General features: G+C 36.3%; 1 protein-coding gene across 1 annotated transcript in view; it reads right to left on the reverse strand.

Annotated features, from left to right (window-relative positions):
• Positions 1 to 13,455, reverse strand: part of BTBD7 (BTB domain containing 7) — an 80,614-nt gene that overhangs the window by 39,427 nt on the left and 27,732 nt on the right. Inside the window, exons 2-3 of the mRNA XM_061182832.1 lie at positions 7,084 to 7,271; positions 5,438 to 6,517 (exon numbers count right to left, since the gene is read on the reverse strand). Coding sequence (XP_061038815.1) covers positions 5,438 to 6,517; positions 7,084 to 7,165 — 1,162 coding nt within the window. The 5' untranslated portion in view covers positions 7,166 to 7,271. The remainder of the gene's footprint in view (positions 1 to 5,437; positions 6,518 to 7,083; positions 7,272 to 13,455) is intronic.

Raw genomic sequence — 13,455 nt, forward strand, 5'->3', positions numbered from 1 at the left:
GGCAACTACTCTCAGTTTTTTAGTATTTTAGTATCGTCTGGTATTTATCTCTTTCTATTATAATTTTTATAAAATTTTAGAAATTTTATTAAACTAACATTCAATGTTCAAATTATGATGACTATTTTTTTTTCTTGATGTGGACCATTTTTAAAGTCTTTATTGAATTTGTTACAATATTGCTTCTGTTTTATGTTTTGATTTTTTGGCCACAAGGCATGTGGGATCTTAGCTCCCCCACCAGGGACTGAACCCACACCCCCTGCAGTGGAAGCATGTAACCTTAACCACTGGACCACCAGGGAAGTCCCTATGATGACTATTTAAATACTACTAACTGCTGAGCCAGGCTGTGTACTAGAATTACATTTTCTTCCGTATGTAACTTTAAATTTTTCTGGCAAATATTAATTTCCTCTTTTCTCACTTGCTTCATTTTTTATAAATTAACAATAGCTAATTCTTCATAAATGTACCAAAAGATCTGTAACACCTTTTTCAATGTCACTTGTCACTTAATGTTCAAACATTCAGGTAATTGATTTCTTCCTAGATATTTACTTCTTGGAGCCTTTCCTCCTCCTCCGAGTCCAGTCTAGACTAGATGCCCACTACACCGAATATACAGCTCGTACCTAGGATTTTCTTTTCTTCTTTCTGGTGTTAGACCCCATTTACTGGATCTCACACTTCCTTGTTCTTGGTTTACTTCATCATTTAGTGGAACACATCCTTGGTAACTTCCTGAGTAGGGGTACAGGGGAGGTAAGTTTTTTGAGGCAGGACTGAAAAATGCATTTATTTAGCCTGACACTTGATTGACAGTGTGGCTAAGCATAGAATTTTGTGTTTAAAACAATTTTCCATCAGCTCTTTAAAGGCAATATGTAATTCAGTTGTTGCTACTGAAGAGTTCAATACCATTCTGATTCCTATTTCTTGTATGGAAACTGATTCTTTCCTCTCTAAATCATTTCAGAATCTTCTCTTTTTCCCTGGTGTTTTCTAGTGAAAGGGATGAAACTTTTAATATAGAAATCCCTTTCGCTTTGGCAATATTGATTGTATTATTCCTTAGATACTGTCTTCTCTTCCATTTTCTCTAGTATATATTTCTAAAGCCATTATTTAAGATGTTACACTTTCTGGATGAATACTCTAGTTTTCTTATTTGTCTCCACTGTCCACCTCTTTGTTATTTTACTTTCTAGATTTCTTAACTTTCCCTTTCAATCCTTCTATTACAGTTTTCATTTCCAAAAGCTCCTGTTTTTACTTTTATAGCATTCTATTTATGTCTCATTGTTCAATAAAATGCTCTTTTATGTAAGGATATCTTGATTCTACTGACGTTTTCTTCTGCTCCCTTCATTGTCTGTTTCTTCTAGCATTTGTTCTTATTTCTGTCTCAGTTTGGAAGCTTTCCTCAAATGTCCAGGGTTTTTATATTTAAGACTGAGGCAGTAAATACCTACTTGGAAGCTCTTGCAGAAGGAGGCTTGCTGACTGTAGTCTTCTCTGTAGAACCACTGGAAGGTATACTGGCTTTTTCACTGTATAATTTCATCATGAAACCCTAAAACAGGTCTATATGTTCTTGGGCCGTTCACCACTTCTGGAGCCCGATTTATTGTCTTATATCTGTCCGGGCTTGGACCAGAGCAGGTGAAGGTCAGGGAATGACTTCACCATTTAGTTTGTAGGCTTTCACATAATCCTAGATTTCAACCTTGAGCCTTACCCCCACCCTTCTTTATCATTATTTCCAGATGTGGAATCTCTCTAGTTCACTTCGTTTGAAAATAAACCTCGGGTCTCTTGTGTTTAGAAGGGAATTGAGGGGGCAGAGGTCAGGATTTGCCACCTGGTTGCAAGGGATATTAATGCAAGAACAGACAGATGGACCACTGAAACAAAATGAGAAAGTACTAACCCATGTATTCATGGGAGCTTAATAAAGGGTGGCACAGAGTAAGTTGAGGCCTCATTACCAGAGTAAGTTGAGGCCTCATTACCTGTTAATTCACCTCCTTAACAGTGATTGCCTACTTGTCTGAATAAAACACATTCTCAATGTAGGCCAGGAATCCTCCCTTTTATCTACTTGCCAAACCACTCCGGCTGTCTGCCTATATTGCCTCTTTTTATGATGTTATTTTATTATTTTTTTTAATTTTTAAAATAAATTTATTTATTTATTTAATTTTTGGCTGCGTTGGGTCTTTGTTGCTGTGCGTGGGTTTTCTCTAGTTGTGGCGAGCGGGGGCTACTCTTCGTTACGGTGCGCGGGCTTCTCATTGCGGTGGCACCTCTTGTTGCGGAGCATGGGCTCTAGGCGCGTGGGCTTCAGTAGTTGTGGCACGTGGGCTCAGCAGTTGTGGCTCGCGGACTCTAGAGCATAGGCTCAGTAGTTGTGGTGCACGGGCTTGGCTGCTCCGCGGCACGTGGGATCTTCCCGGACCAGGGCTCGAACCCGTGACCCCTGCACTGGCAGGCGGATTCTTAACCACTGCGCCACCAGGGAAGCCCTATGATGTTCTTAAAACTATTAAATCACCTCTCCACCTTTAAGGCCATATGTTGTCTCAAGGTCCTAGCCTCCCTTGATAGAATTTGTCTCCTTTTGAAACTGGGCTTTAACTTTTAAAGTTAAATCTAATTTGGAATAAAAGGTAACAGTCATTAATTCATAAACATTTACTGAGTGCCTACTATGCCCCAGGCACTGGGGGCACAAAGATGAAAACAATATGGTCCTATCCTCAAGTTGCCAGTCTAGTCTCATAGCCTTTCTTAACTGGGAGTCCTCGTCCGAATCATAGAACACAGAAAATTATTTCGGTGACTGTTTTCTTAATTCTCTCCAAAATGGTATGTAACTAGTATCATGCTGGATGCGTGGGAGAGATGTTAATTCATTACACATAATAGATGCCTCAGAGGATTATAGGTTTAATCTGCTTGCAGAACTCTGGCTGAGAGCTGAGTGACAAACAGCCAGATACGATAGTTTGATAAGTGGTATGCATCAACTCACTAGTGATAAAATTATAAGAAAATCTTAACAACAGTAATTACTTAAAAAAAAAATCTGTAAACTATTCTCAATATGCGGTTTAGTCAATATAATTATAAAATTATTTTTTAAAACTTAAAAAGTTAGTTTTAGAAAAGACTGTGGTAGTGAACAATGTATGTTGTGATGATTATCATTTAGCAGCTAACATTTATTGAATGCTTACTATGTACTGGGCACTATTCAGATCACTTAACATATATTATTTCCTTTAATCCTCATAAACCTACCTTACAGCATTACTATTCTTATTTTACAAATGAGAAAACAGGGGCTTAGAGAGATGACTTATAAGGTCAAACGAGTTAAAACACGATAGTAAAGGATTCAAATCCAGCCTGTCTGGTACCAGAGCCTGAGGTCTTAGGCTTTATGATACAAAATCCCTCTCCAAGTGACTAAATATTCTCCTTCCCATGGGAATAGGTAAAAATTACCTTGAAGTTATGGTCTGCTATAAACCCTAGTATGAACAGTATAATGGGTATGGGAGAAAGATAAGGCCTACATGGTGTGAGAACAACAAAACACCAAATAACCCAAACTCTATATTTTGAATAATGAAAGGAAACAGAGAGTCATGTACACCCAAATTTAAGGGAATATTTGTTTGCTTGTTTTAAGTAACCAAAATTAAGGTTCTGCAAGGAGTGTTGTTTTATAGCTTTAAATGTGCTCCAAAAAATACAATTTCTAGCTAAATTATATATATAAAAAATTTAACTCACTTAACATAAAAGAACTCTAGATCAAGTATTAGCCAAGATCCGAGAACTGGCTCACCATTTTACTTTCCATTAAAAACTTAACAGCAACAAAACAAAAACACATTAAGGGATGCTTTCCCATTTTTAAAAACAGTAAAGTATACACAGTACATTTTGGTTTCTTATTATTTAAACTTGTCAAAAAAGTAAAGCCATTTTGAGAAAATAGAGATTATTATATCTTTTTGGTAATGTTGCAACCTTTAAATTTTTCTGTAGAGGCATTTTCTGACAAATTTGGTTTTACAGAATGAAAGAATGGTAGGTCAAGCTGCTAGGTTATTTTTGTGACATATTTTCCTATATTCTGATGTCTAATAGTCTACTATTACTAATAATTTTTGTTTTAAACTAGTAAGAAAATATTTTAATGACATTTTGATTATGGTAATAAAACAAAATTAGTACTGTTACCACACAGGTAATGGTAAAATAAGATTTTAAAAGATTCTTTATGTAACAGAAATCTAAACTTTTTCACTCATGTTTATAATGTCTTCTGATAATCTCTCTCATTTTGTCACTGACGTTGTTATTTAACTGGGGCTTTTATTTTTATTTCTCAAAGTCTTATTAATTTGTTGATTTAGCCATACATTTTTTTCAAGTTAGAAAAATGTGCTTAGCTTTCCTTATTTAAATTAATGTCTTTTACCCAAACCATTAACATTCTCTTCTAATTGGCAACTTCTAGTGTTATTTTAGCAAACACTCATCAGCTAAATTTCACAAGTAGTTTCATGTCATATAGCTTGTTTTCTTTTAATATACAGCCATAAAAAGCTAAGAGGGCATTCTGTCAAGCCAGCAAATTCCCTTTGCTCTCCCATGGAAGATCTCTTTCCAGCTCTGAAATGTTAAGATTCTAACGTTTACCAACAGATATACAATTATTTTAATGTAACTTTCATGTATTTATTTGCCTGTAACACAAAAAATGTGCCATTCTAACTTAGTTTTAGTTTAAATTAAATGAAGGCACGAGTCTAAGCACTAACTCTGCCTTATGCCCTGTAAACTGTTGCTTGAGGTACAAGTTGAACTTGAAAAGATATAGAATATTTTAAAATTTAAGTCAGAAACCTTGCCCAATTCTTTGATTCAATTAATTTGTATCCAAATGGGACCATCTTCATTTCTGTAATTAACTTTCATTCTTATTCTAAATATTTAAGAATCAATAAGGCACTGGTGTAAATATGAGAATCTAAGTCACCCAAGGAGTCTTAGATCAAGAATAACCTTGAAATCTGGGAAACAGGGCTAGCTCAAAGCTCAAGAGCAGACAGGGTGTAGGTGGGTGGTAGCTGGGTAATTATATATTCCCACACCTATCATCTTACATTAGGGAAGAAAGAGCCTCAAGTCTCATCTATTGCTTAGTCATTAGTTTTGAATGCTTGGTTTTAATACCAAATGAAGAGCCACATTAACACTAACCCTCATTCTGTCTCAGATGTCATAACTACAGATTTGAAAAACTGACCCTGTTACATCCCAGACACTGAAATCATGGAACATATTGGTTGTGTTTTCAATTTGGAAGACAAATATGTCATTCTAGAAATCAAGATTAAAAATCAGAATTTCATACCTTGTGCAAGCATGTTAAATTCCAAGAACAGTGCTATGTGGTAAAGTTCCATGGCTTCTTCTGCCCTAGTCATGTTTGGCTTCCCTGCGACGAGAGCCTGAACTTCACTGAGACTCCCCACAGAGGGGCTACAGTGCAAAACGGAGAGGTCCACCATGTCAGTATACATACAGTGTAATATAACTTTCGCATATTTTTTTGGTATAATGGACTCATCTAATATAATTCTTGTGGGAGTCCTTAAAGTTCGGTCTGTGATTTCTTCACCAGTCCGTATCCTCCTTTGTAATAAGTTTCGAAAAAATGGAGACCGTGCTGAAATAATAGCCTTATGAGCTTTGAGCTCTTCATCTAAACAGTTCTGATTTCCACCAAAAGCTTCAACCAGTTCAGAGTCTGAAGAAAAACTAAGGACGACATCATAATAACACATGTAATCAAAGAGTCCACGCATATCTACATCAAGGGAATTTGGTGTTCCAAATTCTTCACTAAGCTGAACGAGGATATCAACATTTTGAAACCTTGAGTCCTCCATTCCAAACTCTCCCGTATAAAGGTAGTGTAACAACGCAGAAAACATGGGCATATCTATACCAGCTGTACTGATGTCCATTATGATCTCTGCCCCATACTCGGGTGAGGAAGAAAGTAGTGTTTTAAAAAATGGACATCTTGCCGCCAAAATGGCACGATGAACAGGAAAACAAGTTTCTTGAAATATTAAGTCTACATCAGTACAATACTTGTACTCATAAAGATCGGCCATATCTTTCTGCAATGTCCGGGCTTCTGGTCTAGCCAAACTGGCTTGTAGAGAAAGCTCCTTTAAGGCTGAAGTTCCCTCATATTCCTCCACTAATGCATTGACATCTCGAACATCCCACCCAGAGAGGAGTTCTCGCATCTGCTTGGCGTGATCAGCAGACCTATTAGATTTTCGACGCTTGATAAACTTCTTCTTGAGAGTGGCAAGGCCAGAGGTTCTCTTTTTTTTGTCTTGTGGTTTCTCATGGCCATGGTCAAGGCTATATAATTTTGATTCACAACCATAGCCTTGCTGAGAATAGGATGATGTCCCTAAGAAGGAAATTAAACAAATGAAAACTTGTCTCTTTTTTCGTGACAGTCATTTTCAGCATTCAATTTAATACGCATTTTGTGCTAAAAATATTTACAGACACATTTCTGAACCATTCAAATAAAACTGATTTCTGTTTTCATAAAGGAAGACTGAAGAGTTCAAATAACTCATTTTTATATTAAATAAAGAATAGGGACAAACAAAGCAGATTATTAATTGTAAAAAAATGCTGCATTTGTATGGGCAAAATAAATGGACCAAGACACAAGAAACATTTTGCTATTTCCACACCAATGGAGATTCCCAGTTTTCCTAGGGTAATTGGCAATTATGGTTAAGACAACCAAAGAAAAGCTCAACTGTGCTGTAGCAGCTTGCTTAGGATAAAAATCATATAAGCCAGATTTACATTTGATGGGAAAAAACCTGGATGCTACAGAATTATTATCTGTAATAACGTTTTCCATAGCTTAATCCTTTTTTAATCCAAAAAGACCACCGAAAACCCGATTCTATTTATATTCACAAAAGAAAATGAAATTAGAAAAACTGAAACAGTTACCTATAAAAGTCTGTTGGGCTTGAGAATTTCCCCCTACCCTCGGGGAACATGAATGAGGATAGTTAGATGCATTAGCACCCATTTTCTTCAGTCACTCAGGCATTCCATCTGCTGGTTCTTCAGAGTATAATCCCAGAGGCCTTTACGAACTTTCAACCCTGGATCCAGTAGCCTCTTTTCATCCATTTCTTGATATGAAACAAAAATAATTTTATTCATTTTTTCAAATGTATCTCAAATTGTACAGTTAAAAAAAAAAGCAAGCTACTGAAAACTGCTTTTGTTTGCAAATAATGACATGCTGTCAAATTCACATGTAAAAATTTCAGAAAATGTAAACAAATAGTTGAACTATGAATCAGTGCTATCTGCAATCTTGAGCCATAAAAGGTACCAATTATATACTTTCTAAGAAAGTAAAAAGTAACATATCAGACTTATTTAAATATAGTTACAGAAAGAATATTTCAAATCACAGGGAAAAGTATTTAGACTAAAAAGAAACTTTTCAAAAAATTTTTTTACTCCTTAGAGGCAACCACCAGTCAATATAATCTAACATTCTAAGCAATTTACAAACACTTAAGAGGTATTTGATACCAGTAGTGCAAATGCATGTATGTTGATGCAGACATACAGAGAACAGATAGTTGAATGGTTTGTTGTTTTTCTACCTTAGATAAAATTGTTTAAATTGATCCTTAATCTGTGTAATTAGGCATTTTACTGAAAGAGGGGGAAGGAAAGGTGGACAGTTCAAACTAAATTATCTCTAGGCTACTTGTTCTATAGCAATTTTGAGAGAAGTTATAATAAGTACAGTGAGGAGACACAAGGAAAAACAAAAACTTTTCTCTCTCCTCTCCATAAAGCCCTGAAATAAAAACACTACTTTCTTTTACCTGATATTATGAGTTAACAGGGACAGGGTAGTACCAGTTTAAGAGATAATTTTAACAATTATAGAATAAATTCTACATCATGGAACCTTAACTCTCAGAGCTGCAAGCAGAAGATATAAGCGGAAAGAGAAGAAATTCTCTGAGTGTTAACAGGAATGCTTCAAAATATTTATACCATCCAGATATATAAAATTTATTTGACCAAAAGCAATAATGGCTTAAGAGAAAACACAATTTAAAATCTATTATTGGAACTGTTAGGAAACCAACCAGTAGGCAGTCAATCTGGCCTCATAATGAAGGATGAAACGTTTTAACAAATAAGAGTTAAACACACACACATACACATCACAAAAAACCTGCTGGAAAACAGTACTATGTCAAGATTCATGGAATTTATTTTCATCTCTGTTACACAGTGTAACCTTAGGAATTCAAGTTTAAGAAAATCACTCAACATTTGTGCTTTCCTTCAATCTTTTCCTACTAAAAATATGTGGAAATTTGTTTATCTAAGCATAGAATTATCTACCTATAGTGTTCAAGAGAAAACTGGGAAACTTTCTACTAATTAGATATTATGCAAAGTAGCAGTAATTTCAATCAAATCGTATGCTCACATGAGCAAATTTAATTTCCTATTTGAAATTTACCTACCAACCCTAGGAGAACACAGCACATTACAGACTTTTTACTTCAGTGCATGTTACTGATGCACGGCAGCTAGAGATGTGACAGTACGTTCTGGTTTTTTTTTTAGATTTTTAAGAAATATTTATTTTATTTATTATTATTATTTTTGGCTGCGTTGGGTCTTCGTTGCTGCACACGGGCCTTCTCTAGTTGCAGCGAGCAGGGGCTACTCTTCGTTGTGCTGCGCTGGCTTTCATTGCGGTGGCTTCTCTTGTTGCGGAGCACGGGCTCTAGGTGCGCGGGCTTCAGTAGTTGTGGCACGAGGGCTCAGTAGTTGTGGCTTGCGGGCTCTAGAGAGCAGGCTCAGTAGTTGTGGCGCACAGGTTTAGTTGCTCCACAGCATGTGGGATCTTCCCGGACCAGGGCTTGAACCCGTGTCCCCTGCATTGGCAGGCGGATTCTTAACCACTGTGCCACCAGGGAAGCCCGACAGTACATTCTGTTAAGAACTACCCAGCAAGGAATCCAGAGGGTTTAATCAAGAAAATTACTTCTTCCAGAAAAGTCAGTTTTCTTAAAGGCTGATGCTCAGTGTACGTAAATTCACAGTTTTCTATTCTTAAATATTAAAAATGTAGAAAAAGCAATTTTTTGGTAATTCACTTTGAATGTTGTCAACTTTTATAAAACGGAAACTAAATGTGCCTGTGTTAATTTCAGTTCAAACTTTAAAAAACAGTAAGTCTAAGTAATAAATCTTAGGTTTCAAATTGAGCTCCTTAAAAAGTTTCAAGGTTCTATCAGGCATTTTTACTGGTTCTTTAAAAGAAAATAGGGTCTCTAAAAAACAATACAAATCAACTTATTTACAAACCAGAAACAGACGCACAGACACAGAAAACAAACTTATGGTTACCAAAGGGGAAAAGGGAAGGGGAGGGATAAGGGATTAACAGATACACACCACTATATATAAAACAGATAAACAAGGATTTACTGTATATCACAGGAAACTATATTCAGTATCTTGTAATAACCTATAATGGAAAAGAATCTGAAGATGTACACCTGAAACTAACACAATATTGTAAATCAACCATAGTTAAATATTTAAAAAAAAAAAAAGGAAAAGAAAATAGCATCCTGGAAAGCCAAGTCTGTGGCCTCATTTACAGGTCAAATCCTATTCTCAGTCACTAAAGATTTGTATTTAAAACATAAAAACAGCATAGGCAATCCTTTCTCAAAAAAAGTTTGAAATATATTATGAAAAATCCAGAATAAAAACATGCAAAATAAAAGCCTTTACCAAAATGAGAAAAAAAAAAGATTAAAAAGATGAGCTTTAAATCTGGAAGTAATGGTGGATGGTGGAAAGTGCTGATAAAGTGTTTCTAAAGTGTCACTCTACGAAGTGAGAGAGTGTCATGGACATATATACACTACCAAATGTAAAATAGATAGCTGTGGGAAGCAGCTGCATAGCACAGGGAGATCAGCTCGGTGCTTTGTGACCACCTAGAGGGGTGGGATGGGGAGGGTGGGAGGGAGATGCAAGAGGGAGGAGATATGGGGATGTATGTTTATGTATAGCTGATTCACTTTGTTATACAGCAAAAACTAACACACCATTGTAAAGCAATTATACTCCAATAAAGATGTTAAAAAAATAAAGTGTCACTCTAATGGTAGTCCTCAGTCTCACTTCCTTCTTTAAGGAAGGAAGTCCCATTCTTCCAACTTCAATTCTTGAAGTTCCATGTTGCTTCATTTTTTGTTGTTGTTCTGTTTTGCTTTTGATTTCTAATGACTGCAGAGTAAACCCACTAACAAAGCACAAAGTATGCTGTCGAAACAAACCAAGGAAGAATGGAGGCTTGCTTCCAGATGAAGAAAAGTCAGAGCATCTATAGAAGTGGACAGAGTTAACTGTTCTCACTTTGTCACATAAATGCGTGCACACACATATACGAGAACTATCTTCATCTGAGAATTTTGTACAGTTTGCAGGGACACCAAACATTATTACATTGGTCTGTTTGAGATTTAAACCATGCCAAAAATGCCTTAAAAAAAATCTCAATTTTATGATGAGCACAATTAGATATTCTAAAGCAACCATAAAAGGTTAGAAGACATCACCAGACCCACTGAAGACACAAGAACACCTAGCAAGCACTAGAGAAGCCACAGCTGAGATACAGATGCTTGGCCATTTGCCACTATAATTAGCACCACCGGGACAGCTGGGGTCTCACTCTGGTGAAGTGGCTTGAAATAAAAATGTCTTTGAGACTTAGGGACAGAGTCTCTTCCCGGTAGCTCCTAGTCGATGGAAATCCCCTTCAAGATGAACTGATTTGGGTGACATTAATATCTTCTACTAGAGCTCTAATACTAAAATAAACATAGGCCTTGGAAAGACTTGGTGGGAGAATCTTTTCTGGATCAGATATAACCCTTAAGTCCACCCTGTGTCCCCAATTCCAAATCCTGGGGGTAACCCTGACTAAGTTACTAAAGCTGTATCTCTCAAAATTCTCAGAGAACAATTTATTTCGTAGGTAACCAAAACCTCATGCCAAATGGAACACAGTATGATGTTATTTATTTCTTAATCGAATCCACTGCCTTTAAATGCTGGAAGTGAGAGTCAGTCACAGTCTTACCTCTCCAGGGATGTTTTCATTCCAGGCAAGCTTTGTCTGTCTCCTACACGGAACAAGATGAAATCTAATCTTTGGATGATATGACAGGAAAGGAAAGGGAAAGAGAGGGCCTATGGGACTGGGAGAGGCCCAGAGGATGCAAATAGCCCTAGAGAGCTCATAAACCCTTTTCCTAGAATCACCTTTCTCGGGGAGCTCCTTCTGTTAATAGTTGACATGACCAATCTCAATCAGAGGATCCAACTGGCTTAAAATAAGCTTCAGTGATTGTAGTAGACCCAACTAAGGGAGAAAAATCATGCTGAATGCAACAGAGAGAATTAACAACCCTATGAAAAAAATTTCAAAACCAAAAATCAACCTCTCTCTCCTCCCCAAATCCCTAGGCTAGCATTTCCAAACAGTTTTCGCAATGTTTGGAAAATGCAGTATTAAACAAAGCTTTACTTTTCTTTACTTCAGAACTTTTTAGCATCTTTAAAGTGGTAAGGGGCATTGTGAACCTCCAAGAGGAAGTATTCAGCATAATCTAAAGGAGGCCCTTTGCCCCACAGAGCATTAAAAGAATGGACTTGCAGAACACACTTTAGAAAACTCTGACCTTTGCATAAAAATACTTGTTACACTTTAGGCAGTAGAGAGAACAATGAGTGTCAGGTATCTGGGATAGAGTTCTCCCTCTTGTCACTAATTTACCACTTACACAGGATAAGCTACATTTAACTTCTATGAGTCTCAGTTTTTATAAACCTAAACTGAAATGTGTGGGTTGCAACATCTATAAATTACGTCAAAATAGGGTTCCTAAAATTCATTGAAGCTGTAATACTTATTGATTTGGAAAATGAGGATGGGGAGGGGGGTTACTTCTATATTAAACGTTAGTGTACAGAGGAAAAAAAGGCAATTGGACTTTGGAATTTAAACATGCTTTCCACTTAGTCCGATTTTTATGGATAATTATAGAAGAACAGGAATGTGGGGCATATGTGAATATGAAAAACAATTATAATGAAAAAGAAATGCAAAACTATAGTAATATTTCACTTCTGTCAAATCTAAGGTGACCACATCATTCAAATCATATCATTCAAATCAGGATGCTTGAGAGTGAAAAGGGGTAATGAGCCCAGGCCTAATGAGGCAAAGTGGGATGAATGATCACTTCTATAGCCAAATTTCACATTTCCAGAGCAGCTAGAAATAAAGCTTAAAAAGAAAAAAAAAAGAAAAAAACTAAGTTAAAAGAATATAACTTCGTATGCCCATTCTCATTACCCAAACATGTTTTACTTAACATAACAACTAACATTTATTGAGGGTTTACTATATGCCAGACTCCGTTCTTAGAGCCTTTATATATATTAAACCCATTTAATTCTCGAAATACTCCTCCCCGCTTTTTTAAACTGATGAGTCTGAGAGGTTAGTAACTTGGCTAAAGTCACAGATATTGTAACCTTCAGTTCTATCTTTGGACACCTAATAAGAACAACAAAACAAAAAGAGACTGTGAACAGTAAATCAGAAGCAGTCAGCAAGAGACCTTTGCCTTTTGAAGGCATCTTCAAATAGATGAGATCAGAGTGAGAGTTTAGAAAGCCACCAACTAGGCTCATATGTCTCTTTAGGGCCATCTAACACAGAGGCAGATGACCTCCACCCAGTACCACAAACCCTATTCATTCCAGTGACACAGAACAAGAATGTTTATGATAGCAGCAACTCACTGAGGTGAAATTATGTTCCATTAAACATACTTATTAAGGCAGAGAAGTCAGACTCATGGAGCTGAAAGGGACTTCAATTTTATTTTGGTCAACCTCGTTTTTGAAAGTGAATTAATTATAAACCCACAGAATGGGGGAAATATTTGCAAATCATATATCTGATAAGGGATTAATATCCAGAATATACAGAGATTTCCTACAACTCAACAACAAAAAAACCTGATTAGAAAATGGGAAAAGGACTTGAATAGACATTTTTCCAAAGAAGATATATGACTAGCCAAATAAGCACACGAAAAGACAACATCACTAATCATTAGGGAAATGCAAATCAAAACCGCAATGAGATAACACCTCAAACCTATTAGGATGGCTATTATGAATGAAACAGAAAGTAACAAATGTTGGGCAAGGATGTGGAGAGCTGGAAACTTCATG

Source organism: Eubalaena glacialis, chromosome 2 (assembly GCF_028564815.1).
Source record: "Eubalaena glacialis isolate mEubGla1 chromosome 2, mEubGla1.1.hap2.+ XY, whole genome shotgun sequence".
In the NCBI taxonomy this organism is placed as follows: Eukaryota; Metazoa; Chordata; class Mammalia; order Artiodactyla; family Balaenidae; genus Eubalaena; species Eubalaena glacialis.